Source organism: Montipora foliosa, chromosome 12, assembly GCF_036669935.1.
Source record: "Montipora foliosa isolate CH-2021 chromosome 12, ASM3666993v2, whole genome shotgun sequence".
Taxonomy (NCBI): Eukaryota; Metazoa; Cnidaria; class Anthozoa; order Scleractinia; family Acroporidae; genus Montipora; species Montipora foliosa.
Window position 1 is genome coordinate 14,804,254 of NC_090880.1, and position 25,989 is coordinate 14,830,242.

The 25,989-nt window shown below is 38.8% G+C and overlaps 1 protein-coding gene and 2 pseudogenes across 1 annotated transcript; 1 reads left to right on the plus strand and 2 right to left on the minus strand.

Moving 5' to 3' along the window:
- Positions 1–2,591: 2,591 nt before the first annotated feature.
- Positions 2,592–9,314, plus strand: LOC137980850 (uncharacterized; annotated as a pseudogene).
- On the minus strand, positions 4,237–8,055 carry LOC137979854 (uncharacterized; annotated as a pseudogene).
- An 8,036-nt stretch (positions 9,315–17,350) lies between the features above and the next one.
- LOC137980851 (uncharacterized) lies at positions 17,351–18,376 on the minus strand. Its single transcript, XM_068828259.1, has one exon. It carries the CDS (start codon positions 18,374–18,376, stop codon positions 17,351–17,353), a length of 1,026 nt encoding a protein of 341 aa, XP_068684360.1.
- Positions 18,377–25,989: the final 7,613 nt, after the last annotated feature.

Sequence of the window (25,989 nt, forward strand, 5' to 3'; positions counted from 1 at the left end):
ACTTTTTTTGAATAATTCAAAGGAAGTTAGCAGTAAGAATAATTATTATTCACATTCACATTCACATTCACAAAACCAAGTGTCCTACCTCCACAGGATACACTCTTTTTGGGTTGATTTGTGCAAGGTAATGGTCACAGAGGCGTTAAGTATGCTGGCAAATACTGATCTTTAGACGGCACCGTCCATAATTTCTTGGAATCAAATTTTGGCAGGATTCCTGTTTGAGTGGACATGTCCTGCCATGTCAAATAGTGATGTGTACTGAAATAAAAAGTAGCAAATTAAACAAGTTTAAAACATGTTTAATACATTAAGCCAACCAATAGGCTTAATGCAGAGGGCGTGGTAGGGCGTGATAGTTCCCTAAGAAGTCAAATACTATGCTGACTTGTATAACCTTGTGTTGTGGATACATTTGTTTTATTCCACTTTGTAAGTCTCTGTACTTCGTTTGTGTCTTGCTGGTTCTGTCTGCTATCTTTCATATGCCGCAAACTGTGCCATCAAGTAGCAGCCATTCTTTCTTCTGTATGTCATGGATGGTCGTGTTGATCTTATTTTCACCGTCTTCTGGAGGTTCTGGGAGATAGAATGCATTGTTCCACATGATCTTAGCTTTATCATTTGCTATCACTGCTGATGGCGGTTGTTGTTCGTACCATGGTTTGGAGTGATCGTTCTCAAAGTCATACAGATGGAGTAGATAATGGTAGAATGATCTTAGCATCTTGTCATGCCATGATGTGTATAAACTCTGTGCAATAGTCGAACAAAGACACATAATGTGAAAGACTGTTTCTTGTTTTTGGCCACACATTCTACATTTCATCTCTTCGACTTGTTGATGTAGCTTGTATTTCTTATAAGTAGCAGTTGGTAATAATTGCTGTCTTATGCTTGTATTAATACTAAGCACTATATCTGGAATGTTCTGCCATGTTTGCCGAAGTGCAAGACTGTTCGCTGCGATGTCAACATCATTGTACTGTAGAGTAGTTTGTGCTCGTAGCCACTTTTGGTTTTGTATTCTGTTTTGTAGTGGTTCATGATGGCCTGTTGCTTAGGGGGAAATCTCCCAGATGTGATCTTGGGGTCACGTGACGAGGGGGACTAAAATAATGGCGTCATCAGAGGCTTGGAAGAAGCCATCACTTTAAAATTTATTTTTGGCGATTACAACTCGTTTTGGAACCCTATGTTTGGTCGTGTGATTGGTCAATCTGTGAACAATGAAGCTAGCACGTGAGAGAGGGGACTCGTTGCTGTTTAGTATGGAAATTAGCGTAGGGTACAATCCCATCTTTTAGGCATATTGTGGGTTTAGACAGAGACACGGTGTATGCAAACAAACAGTTTTCGTGGTTTGATGATAGTGATGGTGTCAATAAACAAACTGAATTTAAAAAGGTGCCTGTTTAAAAGGTAGTTCGATCAAAAATGGCAAAAAAGGGCGCTGGGACCCCTCTCTGAGTGAAAAAAGCCTCATTTACATGAGAAAATCCCATGGTACTATAGTACTTTCAAATTCAAAACAAAGTTTAGGATAATGGCGTCCACTAGCGGCGAGAAAGGCGAAGAAGAATCGTATGTACAGCGAGTCCAAACCCATGTTTTGAATTGAATTTTGCCTTGTCGCCATATTGATTTTCTTAAATGCTTGGCTTTCTTCTTACCATATGTGTCGCTGAATTTGTGGTTTTTAGGGAGTTGAAATTGTGCTCGAAAAGTTGAAACTGTGGTAAAAGGACAAGCATTCTGGAAGATGTGACACAAACAGAAAAAATCATGCCTTTTGGGAAGCTCCTCGCTTCCAATTGCAAAATACATTGAAAAGGGAGTTTAGGGAAAGTGAAGAGCAACTAAGAGCCGATTACGAAACGAACACTGCAAAGTTTGCCGATTTAGAAGACGTGAGAAAAAGGTTCATGAAGAAGAAAGCCAAGGTGGTTTGTATTTCGAGTTTATTTCAAAGCTGTAAATTTTTGTGTGGGCCTTCTGCATATGATTTTGTCCTTTGTAATTTGAAACTGTCTTAGGTTGTGGTATTTCAAAGAATCATAGCTCAACAGGGTAAATGTAAGTCTTAATTTATCATTGTAAGGCTGAAGTCTGGGCTAGTGTGCACAATACCCAGCCCGTTCATATAAGATTACAAACATTGATCAACAATGGTGTCCATTGTAACAATAAACTACTTGTACTTTGTTAGTATATATTTACTGGCTTTGTTAGTTTCATTGCAATATCAGTTGCTATTTCTGTTCATAATTTTCTGCTAAAGTTAGGTATTTATTTCCAGAGAAAGTACTGCAAGATACTAGACAAGAGGTAAAAGAACAACAAGACAGTCTTGATTCCCCGAAAATGGAGCACAACAGATTTAAAGTAATGCTTGGCCAAACACAGCAAGCCCAATCCAAATGCGTCCAGAATGCAACAACATTTGACATGTATCTGGTGTCAAAAGTAGTACCCGGTGCAGGCAACGACAGGAGAGTAAGGACATGTTAGAGTGCATTCATGGTGGGGAGGACGGAGCTATTTTTGGTGCATGAGACTTGATTGCGGCTCTTGCCTTAAATGAAACAATGGACAAGCTCATAGCCAGCTACAAAAGAGGAAAGTATTTACAAGGGGTGTTTGGAAAGGCTGTAAAGGATTTTCATAATTCTGAAGAAGCCCTCAAACAAGCTGTAACTATTAAATATCAAAGTTATCTTTCCAGACGCAAGTTCAAATTAGTGTACAGGACCCAGAGTTCAGTTTATGACGCTGAACAGGAAGTGTGGCTGCCAAGAAACCTAAAGTGCATGGACACAAACATTGCCTTGTCTAAAATTGTCAATGATTTAAAGTGCTACTGCAACGAAAATTTAGTACTTTCTTTTCCGGTTTTTCTCACGTTAATTTCACCTTTAGACTCTAAATTTCTTGAATCGGTGAAATTTTTTACAAGCTAGCCACGCAATTCCCAGAAACAAGCATCCGAAAACCGTAAAATCGCGTCCGCCATTGCTCTAATAACAAACCTGAAGAGCCCACGAAATCACTACAGCGGGTTTCTCTGTGACGTCATAGTCACAACACATGATAGAGTAAAATAAATGCAAAGAAGGAAAATAGAGGAAAAGAGGCATGTCTCCTCACTTGAGTTCTCCTTCTCTTTCTTCCAATAATGACCCGGAATTGAGTTCTTCTCTGAACGAAGACGTTCCTGAAATAAGTGACGGGGAATTTATTCCATACGACGAGAATTTAGAGCCGGTAGCGACCCAAGAAGAGGCTGCAGCTTACGAACAAAATTTCGCACACAAAGAAGAAGAACATGACATGTATCAGTGTCGCTTTGCTGGCGAGGTCGAGACCAATACATTGTATGTATTGTCTAAACAAGTATTATTGAGCTTTTAATCCAAACTTTGTTATACTTACTGCTTTATATTGATCCAAAACATATATAACTTGCAAAATATATACTTGTTTTGAAAGTGAAACGTGACATTTCAGTCAATAATTTTTGGTATCACAGGTGTAAATGTTCTCACTGTTCATCAGAAGCCATAACTAAGGCCAAAGAATGCATTTGCTGCAAAGAAATCGATCGTGTTGTGGAGGTAATGAGCCAAGTTGAACTAGAGGATTAGTGCATAACCCTCCATCCTGGCTTTCATGATGTTTGTCTGAATCAATGGGTTCTAGAAATAGCATTATTGGCCCTGAAAACAAAAGCTGGCAAAAACTACAGGACCCTTTTCAGCCAAGGTCTCAAGAGTGAATCGGAGTGAGTTGTTTGTTGCAGCAATATTACTTAATGCATGATATCTCTTCTTTATTGCTGAATATATATGTTTTATAGTATTAAACTGTATGATAGTTTGGTGCGGGTAAAGATTCCACCATTCTCAATAATTTTATACCTTTGGTTGCTTCCAGTTTTTTTGATCAGTTGACATTTTTCCCCTAGTTCCTTGAGCCATCGTTCTTGTCACCAAAGGCTTTTCTTATTAAGTTACAGATATATTTTAATAAAATTTAGGTTTTGTTTTACATACACTGTATTTTAGACAACAAAGCTGAATGCAAAAATTATCAGGTTCTGTCATTATTATCTGTTGTGGTACTGAATAACAATCTCTCTTGTTAAGAATATTTGTTTTTCTCCCTCATTTAAGGTTTCTGCGGTCAGTCTCGTACAGACAGTTTACTCGACTCCTGTGGGACTTTGTTGGAAGTTCAAAGCGGTATCCTCTTCCTTGCTGTGCCTACAATGCTAATAGGAAAGCCTTTCCTAGTGAGAATGGGCAATACCATGGCTTTGAAGAGGACTAATGCAGAACATAATGAGATCAATGTTAATTTATTCTTTTTGCACATGCACATATCAATGCAAAACTGTATAAAGTGTAATGTATACCACTCAGAACTGTTTTTCATATACTCGTAATAATAGCTACATGTAGTACACGTATCAGTATAATTTTCTCAGTGGTTGAAACACATTACTGATCTTCTGTGATTGTTGTCATTTTCTATGACTGAATTAACATAACTTTTTTCGAGAACAAACCAATGTAAAATAATTCTTGGTATATAACAAAGTGATAATATATTGACTCCCTCTTTGGTCATGATTAAGTTTCATCATTGTCATTGTCATTTGGACACACGTGTCCTCGTTTTGGTTGGCCACACTGCGACACTTATAAGACCTTGTCCCAGTACTCCTCGTAAATGTGGTGGATTGAAGTCTTTGATTCTGCATTATAGTCTGCAATTCTGCTTCTGAAATTTGGAAGTAGATTAATCATGCATGTAAATACATCTAAATAATTTCAATCAATGGCATTGTCAAATTTTGTGTGTATGTAGTTGTGTATGTAGGCCTGTGCAATAAGTGCTAGGCCATTTACCTGTACATGTTGGGGGGACAATAACAGTTTCTTTCAGCTTCTGCGATTTATGCTTTTGAATGGCATCCTCCCTTGACTCCTTTCAAGCATAGAGTGTATTGGCTCTGGTACCTGCTGTTTCAATTCCTCTTCTAATTGATTCAGTTCCTGTGTTGGTGTTTTGATCATGGTCTGGTAGATTTCAGTGACATATTTTAAAACAGGTAAACAATTTTTTTTAACATAATTATGCCATTCAATGCCTTAGGATGAAATCTCTATTATACAGAAATAAAAGAAATTACGTGTAAGTCTGCTTTATAATCAAATGCCTGCTAAAGCAGCAAAGATTTTACATTCAAACAGAATGTAAAATCAAGGATTGTATAATAGAAGTTCCACTAGACTTGGTACTCTAATAGTCTGCAATGTTCTTATCTGGAGTTGTGCATGTACCAATTGTTACATAGTTACCATAACTTGGAGGTACCCTTGCTTCTCTTACTGTTGCACCTCCTTCTTTATACTTTGGATAAGTAGCAGTCAGCTTTGGTTGTCCTTGACTGTCTTGCTTTGTTTCCCGTCTCAGGTTGTAATTGAAATGTAGGGCACCTAATATTGACCTTAAAATATAATATAGAGTTCATTGACATGCTAATGCTATTATATCTCTAGCTCAGCGAGCGGGCAAGATGAATCAAATCCTGTGCTGTGATTGGCTATGCGAGCAGGCAAGATAGAGCTATCTAGCGTCCTCGGGACTACCGGCTATGTCCCAAAAGAAAATTTTACCTGAAAGCCATAATATAAATTCTTTATTGCTCAAGCTTGTTCGGTCAAGATGACTTAATATTGGCCTCATTCTTTTTTGGGGAGTTTATGGTCCAAGACACAACTGCATGCATGCAGAAAAAGAACGGCCAATATCTAGCCAGCAATCTTGACCTCATACTTGGTCAATAACCCATAGTTATTGGCCCTATTACACCATCTGCTGACCTCCAAGTTTTAAGCAAATGAAAAAAAGCTGTTTACCTGCAAAGCATACCCAAGTAGGAAAAGGCCAGCATTTTTGGTGCAAACTGGTTAACCACTGAATGGTAACCCACGAGACAACTTGTTTGTTCCACTGAGGATGCTTTCTCTGTTGCCTTTGTGAGAGTGCTCTTGTTTAGGGCTAAACATAACTTTTCGTAGGCCTGTGAAACTGCAATCAATAAAATAGATTGAAACTTGATTAGAAAGTTACAAGACAGTTAAAAGAAAGTTGTTGTTGCAGTATCATTATATCCAATTTACTCTAACGATTATGTACAGTGCACCTTTGGACATCCACAATTTTGGAGTGATAATATTTCCATGGGTGCAAGCATTGAACAGCCTATTTTAAGGTCCTTGTGCTTGTTAGTAACATGACTTAGGAAGGCTCGAAATTTGGCAAGCTGAACTTCCCGAAGGCATTTTTAGGTTGATGTTACTGCCCAGTAAAAGTGTCACACACATGCTTTTCTCCAGCGGCCAATGATTTCGCACTTCTTCTCCTTGCTAAGTTTGGTTAGGACTTTTTGGATTTCTACAGAAAGATAAAAACCATTGATAGCAATCAGATTATTCAAAATGCAAGCTACATGTTTAAACCAAACTGATTCCATTCAATGTGAGAAGCCACTGACTCTTGTAATCAAAAGCATTTTGCTGATTTATCCCAGTAATTATACTTTTTGATATATGTTACTATTTACATACTTTGCCCAATGTGCCAGAGATCAAAGAAGTGATTAACAACTGGCTTTCCAAGTTCATTGCATTTCTTGCCACACTCCTCTCTCATCCATTTAGCAATAGAGACATGTCTGTCAGATATGAAGGACTTAACAATCATGCCAGTGTCTAACAGATAGGTGAATGCTTCCTTGAAGGCCTTGAACTCGATTCCTGAACTGCTTCCAGCCTGGGTAGCCTAGAAAGTAATTTAAGGTACAGGTTTTATTGTGGAACCTCAAGTATGTGTCTGTTTGTGTCTTGTATTTTTCTCTCAGCAGGTTTAGTAATTGGACCACTTGATTACTTGGGAATCATACAATGTACTCCCCTTACTATAATTACTATTGCTTATCAAAAGTAGTCACTAATAATATTATAAGGTGGAGTATTCGAATTGGAGGATGTACAAGTAACATTCTAATGGGGATTTTCCAAACTTGCATCACTTGCCTGCACAAGAACAATGTGAATGATAAGGCCCACTGTACAGCAGAAGATTGTATAAGTTCCATACTTAGCAGAATGGCACATGCTACCATGGCGCCCATCTCCAGCCAAAACAACCTCTTTTCCATTCAGAGTGTCCAAACTTTTTTTCTGGTATTTACGCCAGAATGATATCACCGTTGGGATGAGGAGGTGTCTCTGGTGGTAATAATAAGTGGGCTCATTATATACCAGAATTCCCATGTGGCGAAGCACGAAAAGTACCTTCTTGATAGAGGCACCTGAACAAAGAACTGAGGAAAAAAGTATGGGTACAGAATGACTGAGGTGATAAAAGAAAAAGTATAGAGACGTAATATTTTACCTGCATTAATTCAGGGTTGGTCTCTACACAGGTACTGGATGCAAATGTTTCCAGTTGCACCGGGGGCAAAGCAGTGCTGTGGTCACTAAGTCTACCGTGTTCTTCACGTATTTCTTTCAATATCTGCACAATAAAATGTATCGCATTGGTTGAAAAAAAACACGGAAATCACATGTAAGCGAGAAGAATCCATGGAACACGAGGTGGAAATAACTCTCTGAACTTTAAATGCACAATTCTCTAGCCCTGTGCCAAAGCAAGCGAAGGTATAGTAAGAATTGTAAGATTTCCTAGCTAAAACAAGTTGCAATTAGTGCACAGGGAATATAAGCTGAACATAACTAAAGTATAAAATAATAGCAGCACTCCATGCATACCTTATGAGGGCTCCTATGTGAGAGCGGCTGATCGACGGATTTTTCAGATTTTCGCCAAACAGTAGGAATGGATCCTGGTTCCAACCTTCTTACATGTCCTTCCATGTGGAACAACCTCTTGAAGAAATCCTCGGTAAAATGTTCCGAACAAACCACGAACTGGCCTTTTGGGTCGAAATTTTTTCGGTGTAAGCAAACGAAAGCTTTCCATTTCGCGTAGAGACCCTTGTTTGCTGGCGACCAATGCAGGGAAATCCCAGCTGCAGGATTCGATGAATTACTACAGCCTTGGACAACACGGCAGCTCATAATGTCGCCACAACACGCTGAAAACAACAACTACTCAATAGTTTTTTGCAGATCAAAATATACCTATTTTTCCCAACGAAAACTCCCACTCTGCATACTGAATTAGCCACGTTTTTCAGAGTTTTGTTGTAACTATGACGTCAGTTCCGTTCTCGACCCAATCCTCCTTTCAAACTCAGACTTTTCTAATTCGAGTAATGGCGGACGCTTTGAGCATGAAGTTACAGTCATATTTATCGGACTTCTCTTTAGAATTTTGACTTAAGATTTGGCACAGTTACTATTTGGGTGATGTACTTTTCATATCCGGTAAGATTAAAGAAAGTGCATTTTCATCGCAGTAGCCCTTTAAAAGTTGTTTAGTTTGTGAAGAGCTTAGATAGTGGTCATGTTTGCCAAATTTCTAATTATCCTGGAGTTTCTCGCACAGTTACTGGCTTAGTATTTATGATTTTGGACTACCTCCCTTACAAAATGAGTTGTTTAATGGAAACAAGTGCCACTTTATTTTCCAGTTTTCTGATGATGGTGCTCCAGAAACGAGCGAATTGGGCATGTCAATTGGTTCATTGACATGCTGGAACTTTGGTTCCAGGGTAAGAAGCCGAGAGTTCCGCTACTTCCTCTACTGTCTTAGTGTGTCAGAGAAGGATGCAGTGATGGAAGACCTTTGGAAGCGACATACTGAGGAAATGAAGGTTTTGGAAGGTAATGTCTTGACCGTTTGTGGCCAGCAATGCACCACTGAATTTCAGCCAAGTGCTGATCAGTCTTGGCAAAGCTATGCAAATAATGAGCTCAACCAAGCAGCTACATACCCTTCACCCTATGCCAATGTCCACAAAGGGGAGCTGTGTAAAATGGGGGGAACCATAGAGAATTCCAATGAATGCACATTGCAAGTACCAAATAAGGAGAAACGACAGGAAGACCTTAAAATACTTGGTGCATTTGAAAAAACTTTGCCAGCTCATGTAAACCCGTCCACAACACCACTCTAAAGTGCTAGAATTCATGGCAGGCAATGGTCTGCAACAACTTGGAGAACCAAGGATTGGAGAATTTGCGAATCGTCAAAGGCCTGAGACAGTGCACAACGAAATAAATGCTTGGAGATTGAAGGTGAATCCGAAGCCCAGAAGCTCAAGAGACAAGCGCTAGGGAAAGCATCTGAACACTTAAGAAATACAGGTACTCTCTTCAACAAGGTTGACACTAATTTAATAGAAATTGAACAAATCAAGGAAAACTTGACAACATACTTTAATTTACTATCTTTGTTTTTTAAAGAATCAGTCAACATTACTGTTTGGACAGTGGCATATGCCATACCTTATCATGGTTCACTATTATTTGACAACTATAACATCGGTTTTGGTATTTTGTCACTTCTGTACATGTTCTTATTTGGCAGCACACTCCAAAAATGTGGTACATTCCTCACAAAATGTACATAGTTGTTCTTCAGGATCAGACTTTTCTCTTCCACACTGGCAAACGTTAGGCTTGCTAACCTGAGGGGGCATCCTTGATTCATAGTGACATATGTACATAGATGGCATTGGATGATGCTCAGGTAAGTAAAATGCTCTAACATAATTGGCTCTCATGACTTGCCACCATTTCCCGAGAGAGCCAGTTGACAATGAACGATTGGTTAGTAACAAGTCATGCTTTATACATGTACCAGAATGCTTAGACTCTTTGAATAAAGGCCTATGTCTTGAAACTTGTCCTTCTACGTTCTTGCCATGATTGCCGCTTTCTTATGAGACTTATGGTACGTCTTTAGGTCGTCTACGTACAGCAGATGCGTGATATTTTCTTTCACCGATTGGGAGAGGGTGTACTCTTCTGTGCTTTGTACAGTATTGTGCAAAAGTAATGCAAATGAAGTTCGTCGAAATTCGTCCTTTGTTCTCGCGAATTTTCTACGAAAAGTCATCGAATTTTTGAACGATGTTTCGTAGGGTTTGAAGCGAAAAATTCGAGATAACGAAATTCGAAGCAGCGAATTTTTGTGACATGAATCGGCGGCCGCCATCAACAACATTGCTGAACAAGAATATGTACGCGTAAACAAACTAAAGTTGTATCGAAAATAGATTCAGTGATCCGACAGTTTAACCGGCTATTTCCAACGGAAAAAAAAAAAATGATTGCCTCACACAACAAAAACTGCGATTGCCTCACAAGTATTTTGTTTTAGCAACTTTGATTTTGTAGTCGGCTTATCGATCGGTGAAACTGGGCACAAATTCTGTTTAGGTGACAATGTTTACAGAAGCCCGCTTTTCCAAAACAAACAATGCAGAATTGAGGCCGCGTTTGTAGATAAAAATTTTATTAGGATAGAGAGGATAGTGGAAATGCGTAGATTTCTCTGGTGGACACTGTAGAATGATAAACTTAACCTGCAATGGTGTCGAAAGTCCTGTAACATGAATGGCATTTTAGTGGATCTGTCAACAAAATATACCCTTATGGAGGTCAATAATGGAAATTCAGTTGGATAAACTAGGCAGGCGGTGAAAACAAATACCTGGAATCGTAAAAGCGACGAGTAATGGACTGCGACAACAATCTTTCCCCCGTCCAGCCGAAATCAAAGGGAGCTGTATTTCCAATATTTTCTCATGAGTGTAGTTTTAAGTACAACACTGAAACCAAATGGAAAATTCTCTGGTAACTTATGGGTTCAACAAAGTCAGGTAAAAAAAGTAATGTGACAGTCAAGAATTATTTGAAAGAAAGCTTACCGACTATTTTGTGCATCATTATTTAAGGAAAAGGTTCTTCAGGAAAGGGTTTGAACCTGAAGTACATGGTAATTTGACATGATTGACTTTCTTGTTGTATCACCGCTAAAAGTAATAACAACGCTAAATGTAATACCAACCGTAAATGTAATAAAAATTAACTCTAAATGTAATACTAACCACAAATGTAATAAAAATCAACCCTAAATGTAATAAATTACCCCACCGTAAATGTAATACAATTTAACGCTAAATGTAATGAGGTGACCGACCGTAAATGTAATACAATTTAACCTCAAATGTAATAACAGTGTTGAAAGCTCCTTTACGATTACCGGTTATTATTTGAGTGTCGGTGATTTTTTGTGAACATTCCCGAGGTTCTGCGTAGTTCCGGTCAAAGCTTACTGGGAACGTCTGAACTTCTAAAGATTTCCCAAAAAATAGCCCTTCTGATGGTGGAGCATTTGCAAATATCATTTCCGAAATTCTTTACAGCGGATAGCGCAAGTACATAGTGGAAATAGTGGGGAAGCCTGGGCGAGAGAAGGCGTGCACTCAGTTGTGGGATCGTTTGGGGCCCCTGGTTTATACTCTTTTTGAAAGGGGCCCGCTATTTTTTAGAGTCCTTCTGGATGTGTTTGAAAGATTTGGTGAGACGGTGGTATGATAAAGCATAAAAATATACAGATGGTACAGATGATATAAAGACAACTTTAATAGCAACGATACTCATGCAAATATAGTCACAACTTACTTGTAAATGAAATAAACGTATTCTCACTATTTGGTGCGATTACTCAACGCTTGTTCGTAGAACACAGTAAGAAATAGTAAAAAATCTACATTTTTCAAAGCTTTAACCAACAGTCTATTAAGAGTTTTCAGATTTATTCTATCAATATATCGATATATATATTCTATATCGATTTGAGTCAACAGACAAACGGTAACAGAAACTTTCCGGCATGACAGTTCGGATACTCTTTATTTTTTCCTTCCATTTTTCCAGATGATGTTCTGAATGTAGAACCATCCTACGATCCCAGTATACAGAAGTCTCACCCACGCATTTATCCACTGAGGGTGGTTAATTATGTTCTTAAGTGCTAAAACAAGGCCACTCCCTTTCCCACGTGTTTTAGAAATCTGTCGCATGCTGTGGTAACCTACGCATGTATCCCAATCAAAAAACACTCTTGGCAGCCTTTGAATGAATGAGCCTGTGAGACTTCTAAATCGTTTGTTTATCATGCTTAAAATGTTAAAGGTGTCCACAATGTTTCTCGGGCTTCCTGTTAACGAAAAAGTAATAATGATTTCAAGGACTTCATTTGGAAGGTCCTCTATGGAACGAGGTTCTTCATTGTTTTCTCCGCTACCTATCTCATGTGCAGCCCATTGAGATTCTTCATTCGTAGGCTTGTCACAAATATCTTCATCTCCTACTGAACTGTTACCGTAATTATGATTCAGTGCCGTTAAACAAACGTAATGGATTCCTTGATCTTCCGCAAAGTGTCCTAGTGTCAGTGAGGCAAAAGGAATGGAAAATTGAGGAGATATAACAGTTTTTGCGTTTGGACCCAATGTCGATATTATTACAATCTCCACGTTGAAAAGATTAGCGACAGCTTGAAGAGTGATCTGATCTCCGTAAGTTCCATTTTGGGCGATGCTAGTGAGGTATTGAGACCAAGGCATGCCTACGAAAAGTTCAAAAGGAAATCCATCCTGATTGTTTGGATTTTCAGTCAGATATCTTACTATTTCTCTCCGCAAAGATTCCTCGGAATGAAAAATGCCAATAGTTTGGAGTAGATGGGCCAATGCTGAAAACTGGCAGTTGCCGTCTCCTGGTGGATTGTATGTGACATCAAAGCCTTGTTCGCTGAACGGTTGATGAAGGTCCTCAGGCGTCATTGCGATGTAGTATTTTTCCCGGTGAGCTGCTTTCTTTGCTTTATGTTCCTTCTGTGTTTTTGAAAGACTCATCTGTCTCCTCGCGGCTGCCCGTTTGCGTTTTTCTTCAACAGCTGTAGCACTAGTCATATCTTCGACTGAAACCCAGTCACAGCAAGACTTTTCTGTTGTGGGGGATTCGTATGTTATTTTGTATTTTCCAAACTGTACATTTCGTTTTATAATCGTTCCGTCAACAACAAATCGCTTTTTTGGAATACCGCGGGTTCTTCCTGAAAATGGAAATCGAATTAGAACCCGTTCTCCCACTTTGTAAACGGAGGGTGGGTTGCCTTTTACTCTCCTCTTAATGTATCGCTTGTCCCATACGTTGTTGGACGCCCTAGCTTTGGATCGAATTTTGCGGATACGTTCACCATTGTTTCTGAAATCGGAGGCCCTAGGAGAAATTCTAGCTGCAGATGAAACACTCTCTTGGTAGGATAATCCGCCATCCGATATCTCGGATAAAGCATTAGACGCTCGACCGTAAAACACCTCAAAAGGCGATTGTTTACCTAAAACGTCCATCAATTCCTCGTTTAGGACCTTTTGGTATTCCATTAATTTTGAGACCCAGTTCACTCCAACCTTGGAAAAATTAATAAGATCAAAATTTATCTTTTTTCGTAAAGATCTATGAGACCGTTCCACTTTTCCCTGAGACTGGGGATGGTACGGGGACCCTCTGATTATCTTCACTCCTAGCGATTTGCATAGCAGATCCACGGCTTGTTTGAATTCTCCTCCGTTATCTGATTGGATCACTCGTGGAGGGCCGACCTCTGTGTACAGCTTATTAAGCTCTCTTGCTACTAGCTTGCTTGACTTCCCTGTCAAAGGACGCAGCCACAAATATCGACTAAAAACATCTTGAACTGTTAGGATGTACTTGTACGTTTTTCCGTTCTTCGATACAGCTGATTTTTTCATATCAACCAGGTCAATTTGATGTCTTACCTACAAACAACGTAGAAATGAAATCTTTAATCGTATAACATGCTTTGCAGCGATGTCACTCTACATGCAATCAAAGTGCTCAGACTCACTCATTCTCATCAAGGAAGAGCCCAGGTGCTATTTTTGATTTTGTTAATTTTGGAAATTTGTTTGTGTATTCGTCTTAGGGTTACTATATTATACACGATCACATCAGCTACGCTGCAATACTAATCCTGTCCATGTAAAAGACATTATTATGATTATTATCATAGTAATAGACGAGCTGAGATGCCCCTGTCATATAAACCATTTCTCACATTTCTTTCCAAAGTTCTTCACTTGAATAACCCCTTAGAATGCTTAAATGAGTCGATTGACCCCAAAGAGAATGGTTTTAATTTAAGGAAAAGTTTTGGTCATAAATGGGGGTATGGTTTTTGCACTCTAGCCTTGATATGGGTATCGTTTTAAGAAGAAGCCACTTTTTTCATCTTTCTCGAAAAGAAAATCAACAAAGCACTTCACAAATTATGTTTACGGTAATGTAACATTGGTCTGGAACTTATTATATAACGCTGGTCAGAAACAGGGTTTTGATTTAAGAGTCAAGTGATAAATAGGGTTTCAAATTTTTGGTCAGGTTATAAATACCATAGGTAATATCGCAGATTTTGGTCATAAATAATGTAAGGTTTTGGGAAGCGTGCCGTACATCCCCACCCAAATTTTCTTGGAACCCCCCCCCCCCCCCCCCACCGGCACAATGGTTGATTAGGGAAGATTGGTTTGGTCTAATTAATAACATAATTTATCAATTCTTACTTGGACTGTTTTTGCTCTTATGGGCCGCTGTATCGCTTTATTTTGAAACCGTGCGTTCATCTTCTGGCTGAGTCGACTTTTGGACAGCACATTCTGGACGTTTCTTTCACTGACACCTTGAAAGCGCTTGATCAGTCTTCGGTTCAGCTTTCTTGAGCCGGCGCCTTTGCAATGCCGAAATTCCTTTTCAACCAAAGCACTCAGTTCCGACTTCTTTGTAACTTCTTTGCCTTTAAAAAATAGCCTTTTCCTGCCGTTAACTTCAGAGATAGAAAACTGTGACTTGGCTCTCCAGAAACGAACACAGGCTGCCTTTTGGCTTCGGGAGCGATCTTTCACAGGCACCACAAATTCTCCACTCGTTAAGGCGAAAAGAGTTGCGTAAGTCTCGTCGTCCACGGCTGACATTTGACGAAAACATTTCTTATCTTCTGCCCACGTTCCAATGATGAAAATAAAAAACGCTAACAAGGGACATTTTACAATCATTTTGCTTACTTTCGAAGACCACGACAAGAACCACGTGAAAATCCATACAATTCCAGACAAGCGTCTTGAGAACCCAGTTGACTGAGTTTGTGGGCGGAGTTTGTTTGCGAAGCAGGAAAAATTTTTCAGAGTTTTTTCTCGAAACAATTTTTTCACCAGAAGGGCACACTTAAAGAGCTACAAGTCAAAGGGAATTTGTTCGATTGCTCTCAAATTTTGACAGTACCTAGTTTTACATATAAACAACAAAACCACTTCTCCGAATTTTTTATTTTGAAATAACTTTTTTCAAGAGCGATTTTTGTACGATCACTCCACATTTTTTTAATCCTATTTCAAAAATGTTCTGTAACTTTTCACTGAAATTACACATTAAACAAGCGAAAAACAAATTTGCTTTGACATGTAACTTTCAAAAGGTGGTTCGGGCGCTCGCATTTAGAAGTCGTGAAAATTTCGGCAATTCATTTGTTTTCAAAAGTTTTGGTATAGTCTAATAGCCAGTCCTATAAGCTTTAATTTGATGTAAGGGTTTAGATATCTATAGTTTAAACCCGACGCGCTACATCGCTTGTACACGAGACACCCCTGAAGGTGCACGGTAATCTCCCGGGGGGAGGGAGGGGGGGGGAGCACTGAACTATTTTTTGGGTGGGTATATGCCGCCCGGGACTTCAGAATTTGGACCCGTTTTGGAAAGAATTTGCCCCACATTTGATATGGTTAGCCAAAAACACACACAATCATGCTCGTAAGCTAACTATGGGCAACACAGGGTGTAACAGTTTTGAATCGTATTTTTTTGAACCAATCTCTCCTTGCTTACAAAAGTGGAGATTTCGTGCATTCAAAATATTATACCCTGTTTAGGAAACGTCTCTAACTCAGGAGCTCCAGAATCATGACCCCGTTAGGCGGCGCATACCCCTATAGGTATTGTATTGGAGTAACCCCCCAGGGGTAATCTGCGCCTAACGGTGTAGTTAGTAAAGGGGAATAACCGTGATTGGGTATTCCGATAATCTATTGAAGTGATATCATATCACTGATGATATTGATGCCATTTACGCCTTTGCCGCTCTTAATAACGTGTTATTACATTTAAGGTTAAATTGTATTACATTTACGGTCGGTCACCTGATTACATTTAGCGTTAAATTGTATTACATTTACGGTGGGGTAAGTTATTACATTTAGGGTTGATTTTTATTACATTTCTGGTTAGTATTACATTTGGAGTTAATTTTTATTACATTTACGGTTGGTATTACATTTAGCGTTGTTATTACATTTAGCGGTGATACACTTGTCTTCATACACGCAATGAAATAGGAAGAGGTTTTTGCCTCTAAGAGCAAATATGTTGTTTGTTTCAACAAATTTTTCGCTGGAAAAGGATTCTGTGGTATTTTCTGCCTTTGTGAATTATACACTGTAATATGATGTTGTGTATTGAATTTTCAAGCTTAAGATTGAAATGAGATATGGGAGAATTTCTTTAGTATTGCTCTGTAAGCAGGAAGGGTTCACGAAAGTAAATATGTCTGTTGGAAACGTGCCTGAGTTTCAACAAAATGAGCCCCAAAATCAGTGAAAAATTGTGGATAAAGATTATTGACAGGCCTGCACGGACTCCCTGTGTGATTTAATTGTAGATGAATGTAGCCTTCAGTGGCTGAATTAGTGACAGGCCTATACGGACTCCCTACATGATTTAGTTGTAATTGAATGTAGCCTTCATAACTTAGCTTTAACTAGCCTGTCTGAAAGAGATTTACCTCTTCTGTACGATAGGATGGGCGGATTCTCGAAGATAGTGTTCAGCAAAGGCTGATTTTGTATTAAGTCCCAGTTTAGCATGAGTATATTTTTAAGGTTACCCACCGATGGGTGGTATGTTGTGACAAATGGCAAGATTTGCTTCCGTTTGCTTTTTGTTGGAGTGCCGACTGTCTTCCGGCGAAGTTGACTTCTGATAACGTTGTTTGTATCATCTTGTGAGGATAGCCGCGCGCAATGAGGCGCGATTTAAAATTGGTGATACTGTCATTAAAGGCTGTCTCAGAAGGGTTTGTTTTAAGGAGTCTAAGGGCTTCACCTTTAATAAAACCTTTTTTCACGCCTGGTGGGTGGCTCGAGGTAAAATGTGTGTACTGAAAGGTTTCAGTCAGCTTGTAATGTGTTCGTATGTCAAAGATCGATTCGTTTCTGAATCTTTCTCCTTTAGATATGATTGTGTCGAGAAATTTCTATCTCTGAGATTTCAGCCGTGAATTTGATTGTAGGGTGGAAGTTGTTAGCTTGTTTTATGAACAGGTTTATTTCCTTTATGTTGGAATCCCATAATGAGAAAATGTCGTCAATGTAACATTTCCACTTTATTGGGTTTGTGTTGCTTTGGTTTATCAATTTTGTTTCTATTTCCGCCATGAAGATGTTGGCAAATGCAACTGCCATTTTCGTACCCATTGCAGTTCCATGGGTCTGGAGGTAATTTTTTCCAATAAATTGGAATGAATTCTCTTTAAGGATAAGGCAAAGCATTTCTTTGCGATTGTGGGATGGGATGGGAGGGTTGTAGTTGTGAAATTTTTCGTATGCTTTGCATAGTGTTGTAATACCCTCCTCTTGCGGTATGTTTGTATACAAGCTTGTTACATCCATAGACACCAAAATAGTATTTTGAGGGACCTTTGTCTTCTCTATAAAGGTTATGAAGTGTGTTGTATCCTTAAGATACGATTTCTGTGACTGCGCAATCGGCTGTAGTAATTGGTCCACAAACGATGATGGTCTTTCTGTAGGGCCTTCGCAGCCCGAAATAATTGGTCTACCGACCGGATTTTGTTTGTGGATTTTAGTGAGCGTATAGAATATTGGGATTCTAGGGGGATTGCGTGTTTGAGAAAACCATTTTTTAGTCATGTCATCAATATAGTTGTTTTGGTGAAGACGTGTGACAAGCTCATTAACTCTTTGTAATGTTTCTTCCGCCATGGCGTTTTTGAGAGGTTTATAATGTTCTCTATTGTTGAGATGAGTTTGAGCTTCTTGTATTTTATCACACTTGTTCATTATGACAGTTGTTGTTCCTTTATCTGCCTTTTTGAGAATGATCTCAGTGTTGTTAACAAGCTCTGTAAGGGCTTTGTATTCGTTGTGTGACAGATTGTTTTTAGCTGTTTGATGGTTTGATCTCTGCAAGTTGGATCTTGTCTCCAAGATGTTGCATAACAAATCAGCATCCATGATGCCATCAAAGATGTTGTGGCACCATGTCTGCTAATTCCCGCCCAGACATGAACCTTCAGCGGATGTTTTGGTTTTGGTTTTCGCTTTACTGGCTTGTTTACCTTCCTGTAACAGGTGCGCCAATACTGCACCAGGGAAATGGAACACTTGTCGCTGAAAATGACGTTGTCAAAAGTATCGCCACTCTCTTTGATGTGCTGAGCATACTCCAGTCTCTTCACTTTGTTGGCGTTGCGTATCAGCTGACAGTAAGCAGTCCGCTGTGGAGTCCAGCCTTGTTGGTTCTGAGATCTTCACACTGTGGACGAACTCAATACAACGCCCCGCTTCGCCAACTTCTTTTCGATTTGAGCATTCGTCATCTCATCATTGCTTTGCATTTGCTGATCTATAAAAGCATTTGCCTCTACACATAGCTTGGGGGGTCTTCCAGAACGTGGTAGATTTTCTACCGAACCGGTGAGTCAAAGCTTTTTGATAATTCGCGTTACACTGGCAAAGCTGACGAGTAAGCCTTCTCCTTTCAACAATTTAAATATCTCAGCTGGGTGGAGATCTTGCTGGTAAAGAGCCTCGATTTGTGTTCGCATGTAATTGGCAACTTTTGGCATGATTACCACCAGAGAGTTTCAACAGGAATGATTGTAAGTGCACGCTAGCACCATTGAACTCAAGCGGTTGCTATGGTGATACAAAAAGAAGTATGCGCGGAGTCTGGGTTACGAAAACATGGCGTATGTTGTCGAGTGGCCTTTTAGAGCCAAGAAACGACCGAAGAATAATTGTGTAAAGAGCTGGGTTGCTTTTAACGTGAACTAAACAGTAAAAGGAACCTTTGGAGTATATCTAGGTGAGTCTTGTAGAACTGTTATGTAAATGAACAAGAGTTTGTTGTAGAGCTTACACATTGTGAAATGATGGCACAAAAGAATCATCGCGTCAGATTTGAACTTGGCAAATTTTTGTCCAGAAAATACGTGGGACTGTCCGAGAAGAGCAAATAAAGAGCGAAATTTCGAAAGTTACGAAAATTTGAAGTCAATTTTTGTTCCAAGGGAATTTTGGTTCGAAAATTCACGTAGTTGGAAACAATATGACTTGCGAATTATCATGACTTTTCGTTGAAAATTCGCTTTTATCGAAAATTGGATATTTTTTTGTCAAAAAGCCAGGAAAAGCTGTCAATTTCGCGAAATACGCTTGCATTACTTTTGCAGGATACTGTATATGCCATGCGATACGATTTAGGTAGATGGTAAATAGCCTAACGCAGAACTAGTCACCTTGTAATATTCCTTAACAAAACAAACTATACTTTAAGTATACACAGTATGTACCTGAAGTATACTACACTGGGTATACTACATGTATACTACATGTATACTTTTAGTATACACTTGATGTATACTTTTTGCACTAGTAATTTGGAACAACTTGAAGTATGCAAAAGGTATACCTCACAAAAAAAAACAATAAATACACTAGCAGATTTTGTAACCAGAAAACACCACAAAAAGTATACATTTTGTATACATATACACAAAGTATACTTATTGTAGGACTGAGGCCTTCGTCAGTGTTGTTGCCATCAGGGTATACATTTTGTATACCTTTGTATAACATGGAGGAATACCATAGCAATAGCAAACACAAATGTCATTATAACTGACTACTGACAGAAATTTATTTTCATTCTAAACTGAAACCATACTCTTAGTTTTAAAATTGTGTCAAATAAAAATAATGTAGCATTCAGGAATATCACAAAAATTTTACTAATTATAACAATTCTATAAGTATTGCAGGACCCAAGGAAAAAAATGCAATAGTGATCTTGTCAAAACATTTTACAATAAATTAATCATTGTGAAAACACTTGAATCAGGGTCACGTTGCTGGCCAATCTCTTTTCAGTATCAAGTACATTGTATGACATTATTTTAAAAATGTAAAAAGGTCATTGGAAAGGAAGTGTCATGAGTTTCCAAACATCATAAAATAGAAACTTTGGTACATGTATGAATCAACTTAAGTGAGAGAACCCTACGACAAAACAGCAAAGAACATGAAAACCACAGTTCAGTGTAAACTTGTCACAAATGCTAATGCAGTGCTATCTAAAATAAAATTGTTTAAGCATACATGTATCTCATGACACTTGAATTGGACCTCTTACAAGAAAATTGACCAAGAAATCCTGGAGGCTATACACGCTAACAATGATTAATTTTGTACATTTTTCTTTCTTTTTTTAAAGATTGTAACAAAAAGTTTTGTCATATGGATTGCTCCCTTCTGGCTTTGCGTGATTCCATCGCACTCAGCTTGTTCCGCAAAGCAATCTTTATTGCTGATGCTGATGGGCAACTCTTGGCCTTTTCTTTCATTACAAAGCCTGCAAAAAAGTCACAGACCAAATTAAATTGTGCATTAGAATAGTACTCATTGTAGTTCAAGACCAATCTCACTACACTACTGCAGTTAAAACCACACATTGAAGTTAAATGTTCTTCTTCAATAATTAAACTGGTTGCACTTTGTACTTTTTGTTGACAATTTCTAACCACTGGTACTTTCCACCTGAGGCAATGAAATGAAGAACGTGGGAGAACAGACAGACTGCTCTGTGTTTTGACAAAATGCAATTGAAAGAGAAAAGGGGAAGACACAGTTTAACTGTTCCAATGACTTGTCTGGATGTTATATTTTACATACCTATAATACTTTCAATAACGTCCTTGTTAGGATGTGGCTTCCCATTAGCTCCAGACAAGTTCATTCCCAATAACTCATCATTAGAATAAAAACAGTTCAGCAAGAAGGATGCTGCTGATTTAAATGACGGCTTGGCAACTGCTTGCTGAATTAGATTCTGAAAGATGTACACTTGTGAACCATGGGTCAACTCCACCATCTGTGGACAAAGGAATGAATGAGTGCTAGAAAGTGGGGACTTTTGGCTATAAAATCTTGGCAGTATAAATTCTCTGCAGTATAACACATATAACCGCACACACTCAAAGCTGTTTTCCCAAAATAATGCTTATCGAGGATACGATGGTTTTTTCTATTTGGTTCTCTCATAAAACAGCATTTACATTCTGCACATGCGCTGTAGAGACCAGAGGCAGATTTGTGACTGAACAACGACAGAGCCCAAATAAAAAGGGATTTAAAGGTATCCACATAAAAAGATTATAAAACGGAAAATAGTTATAAAAGTTATTGACAGGAGGATTGTAAGACATGCACATTTCCTTTGGATCAAATGAACAGAATTACCTTAAATCTTTCTGCCACAACAGGGTTGATTTTCCCTGGTCTTGGAGGATCAGAACCTGTTATGTAAAAATGAATTAATTAAATTACAGAGTACCTTTGCATGAAAAAAAAGAGTCTGCAAAACAATGTACATGTCTTTGAGAGGCAACTCAATATACTTAGAATGTGGAAACTAATCAACTACATGTATACACTGAATTCACAATTGGACGCCAACCTGGGTCGTGTTAGCAGCCAAGCATGACATTCAGGCATTGTATGAGAAAACTTTCATTATTTTTGAGGAGGGAAGGAGAAAATGAATGATTGACATGCAGAAAACTACATTCCTGGTTCTTCAAGTGCTAGAAGGTCATCGGTTCTACAAAATGATGAGCTACGGTTTTGGCTGAAATGTTGGAATGATTCTGCATAAGGTTTACGTACTAAAGGTCAACCTGTAAAGAGGCAAATTTAAAACTTTAGTAAGCTTACATCGTTCGATCCGGCTTATGAAGTCATCTGTTTGAAGAAATACAAAAATGCCCTTGTTTTTCTTTTTGTTGCTCTTGCTTTTTTAAGAGTCGAAGAATACATCATTCAAGGGAAAGACAGTTTTCTTATCGATTCAGACCCGAAATTGTTGCACACAAAGCAAAAATTGGCCAGGCAGGGTGTGAGTTGCGAGCGTATCTTATCGCAAAATTGCAACTGGAGCTTTTCGTTCATTTTATTTCAAGCCCTGATCTGGTAACATAGTTGAAGGTCATGCAACGTTCAGTCCCATGGCAGAAAAATGAGATACAATAACTGTAATTACCTTGACCTTGGAATTGTTTAATTTGATTCTCCAAGTCCCTAACTCTTCTTTTCAGTCTTGTACAAGACTCACAGGTTTCTTCTTCTACTTCTTCTTCTTCTTCATCATCACTATCTGGTGGTTCAAGTACTAAATTTCTTCTGGGGCACTTTCCACCCACTGTAGGTCTGGATCCTGGTTGTCTTGGTAGTGCAGTGCTTGATGGTGTATATATATCTGCATATAAATTTGTCTGCAATGATTCACCAACTGTTGATCCAGAAGGTGCTTCCAGTGATGGCTGTATTGGCATTGTAGGTAGTGGTTGTACTCCTCCTGGGCTGCTGCCCTGCAGTGATGCCAAGGTGTTTTGGAGCTGCTGAATTGTCAATTGTGGGCGTGGTGTAGCACTCTGTAATTCTTTTATTGTATTTTGTAGTTGCAGGGTAGGATTATGAGGTCTTGCTGGCATTCTTGGCATAGAAAGGCTATTGGCATCCTCACTGCTAGTAAGGTTAACACACTCCCTTACAACATCAGAAGTGAAGTTATCTCCACTTCCTCTACCACTTACAAGAGCAGTCATTTGCTCAAGTAATGTGTTATTCCGCTCTGTTAGGGCTCTTCTTTCTTTCTCTCTAAGTGCATTTGCTTTTTCTCTTTCAATACGCCTTCGTTCTTTCTCTGCTGCATCCTTGTCCCCTTCAGAGGTGCTTGCCTTCTTTTTAAGCGTTCTGTTTTCTTTACCATTCTTTTTAGTTGCTTCACCCCTTGTTTTTTCCCCAGTAGTCTTTTGTTTTTTGCTTGTGTGCTCATCCTCTTTTGCGGAAAAAAAACAAGGAATAACTTTTAGTCCATGTTTAAATCAAGTACAGTGGAATCCCATTAATCTGGCCACATTAAAAGGGATCTTTAATAACAAAATGACTGATTGAGCTTTTCTTCTGGCCAAAAGAAAATGGCTGCACTAAGATAGATGCTGCAAGGTGGGGTTCCATTGTAATAATACCCTAACAAATGATGTTTCTATCAACACAGAAGGATTAGCAGTTGCCACTTTTGCTAAAATAAATAAATAAGAAATGACATGCCATGACGTTTCTCACTGTATATTTTCTTTCAATCTGAAGATGGGAAGATGGCGTAATTATAGTGTAATTTAGCTGTGATGTTACATGCACAACTCCATTCCTTTGATATCATTCGCCATTTTTAGCAGTTTCTTTACACACAAGTATTGTGGGCTCATATTTTGCTTTGCTAAACCGCTGATAACACAATGCAGCGTGATGTTTTTGTGTAAACCCTAGGCATTCTAACTAGCTGACAACCAATAGAACATCTGCTTTCAGTTTACATGTAATTTCAAATTATTAATACAGTTCAAGCTGTCTAAAGCAGCCACTATGGTGCTAAACAAACTGGCCATTGTAGACAGGTGTCATATGGATCCACACAAGATCCGGATGAGGTGGCTGGGGGGTCAACTGTACAGTGTAGTACAGTTAACAGAATGTGTTATATTGCAAATTCCAGTCATATACATGTACATGAACATAACAGCTTAGCTCTCACCATGATTTGTTTCATATCCTTCCAGTCTTTTGTTCTTTGTTCTTTTCCTTGATCCATCGCTCTCTTCATCCACCTGAACAGTTTGGCTTACTTCTTTTTCAACAGCAGCCTTTGCAGACTTCATGTTTTCTGTAAAAAATGTTATTTGATTATGTTAACACTTCCAAATTTGATCTTTGGAAACTCTACATGTAGTATGCTATTGCTGCCTGCAGTACGTGCTTTCAATGGGACACCTGATCCGCTGGAGCTCCAGCGAGTATTCTGTTGTGAATCACTGGCTACATTGCCAGCTGTTTTCAAAAAGTAGGTAATTGTTATGGCCTATATATAGCTGTCATAGTGCTCTCTGAGAGGTGCTGTACCAGCTTCAGTTTTATTTAAAGCACCATCAAACTTGTTGGTCTTGTGATGACCAAAGACACATCCTTAGGTCAAAAATACTTTGAGCCAGAACTTTCATTTAACAAATGTTTAACCCAGTGATCCATGAATGAAACATATGATAAATGTTATTATCATTATATCGAAATATGTGACTTCCAGTTGAAAAGTGGCCCACAAGTGCTTCACTGGTTAGTGCTAAACAGTGATGTGGGTAAAATGCCCCAAATTATGTAACTATAACCAAGAACTGTGTGCGGTGTGAGTGCTAGTACAAACACACTATTGACGTGAACATGTTTTGTGACTTATACATGTAACACACGTGATCAGAGTTGTTTTTGAAATAAACTAGTGGTAATTTTTATATTTTGTTTCTTTATTATGTGAAACAAGTAGAGTCCATGTTGCCATGCAATGCGACTGGTCAGTAATTGATTACTGATGACACCCAAATGTGGTACGAACATCAGTGACACACTTGGCTATCACCTTGTGTGCCACTTTTTTGTTCTTACCGCATTTGGCTGTCACAGGGTTCGCACACTTTTTCAGACCAAAAATTCAAGGACTTTTCAAGGACCTTTTTTTAATTTACATGTACATGAGAGAATTTACCCATGGACATAGTCTGACAGTACAATTCTTGCTCACTTTCCATAACATACATGCATGAAAATAATGCAAAAGCACTGGTGACCATTCTCGACTTGACAGCTCATCGCGTTTGAATGACATCACTTGAGTGGCTGGTAAACCGAGTGGCTGATTATGTTTACTGAACTTTTCAAAGATTAAAAATGAGGGTCAGAAAAAAATTCAAGGACTTTGAAGGACCAGGAATGAGGAACAGAGATTTTGAAGGACTTTCAAGGCCTTGAAAATGTACTCTCAAAATTCAAGGGTTTTCAAGACACGAACGAACCCTGAATTGTCATCAATGATCTTTTACTGACCAGATGCGTGGCAACAGGGAATCTTTGTTAACTAGATCATTGTACAGATAAGAATTTACCATGAAGAGAGAGAATCTGGCCTTGCCAAATTTCTCCTTTGTACTGCATCTTGACATCTGCTCCAACATCTGCCTGTCCTCTATCGATCAGTGCCAATTTTTTTACCGAAATGGCTTCAAGCTGTTGGCCGTCCGGTGTGTCCCATTCAACCACCACAAAGTCGTTTCGTTTAATTTTTCCCTGCATGAGAGTGAAAAACAATGGATAATTTAAGCTTTCAAAGAATGCAAAGCGCCGAGTGGAGGAACTCATTCCAAATCAAAAATATCCGTTCAAATGGAAATTTAAATGGATAGATCGAACTAAATGGATCGAAAATGGAACGTTTTGATCTAACAGAGTAATAGATTTTGAGAGCTGGCAATTGAGGGTTGACGATAGATGATGGCCGCTCCACGCATTTGTTTGCCTGCAAGTTGCTTCAGCATTTCATGTCTTGGAAGGCAAAAAAAAGGGTTAACTACCATGAAGACAATTGTCCTACTGCCTGCGACGCACATTACATGTAAGATGACCAGTTTAGCTGAGCAATTTACTTGTAAATCACGCACAAGGTCTCATTTCGAGATGAGCTT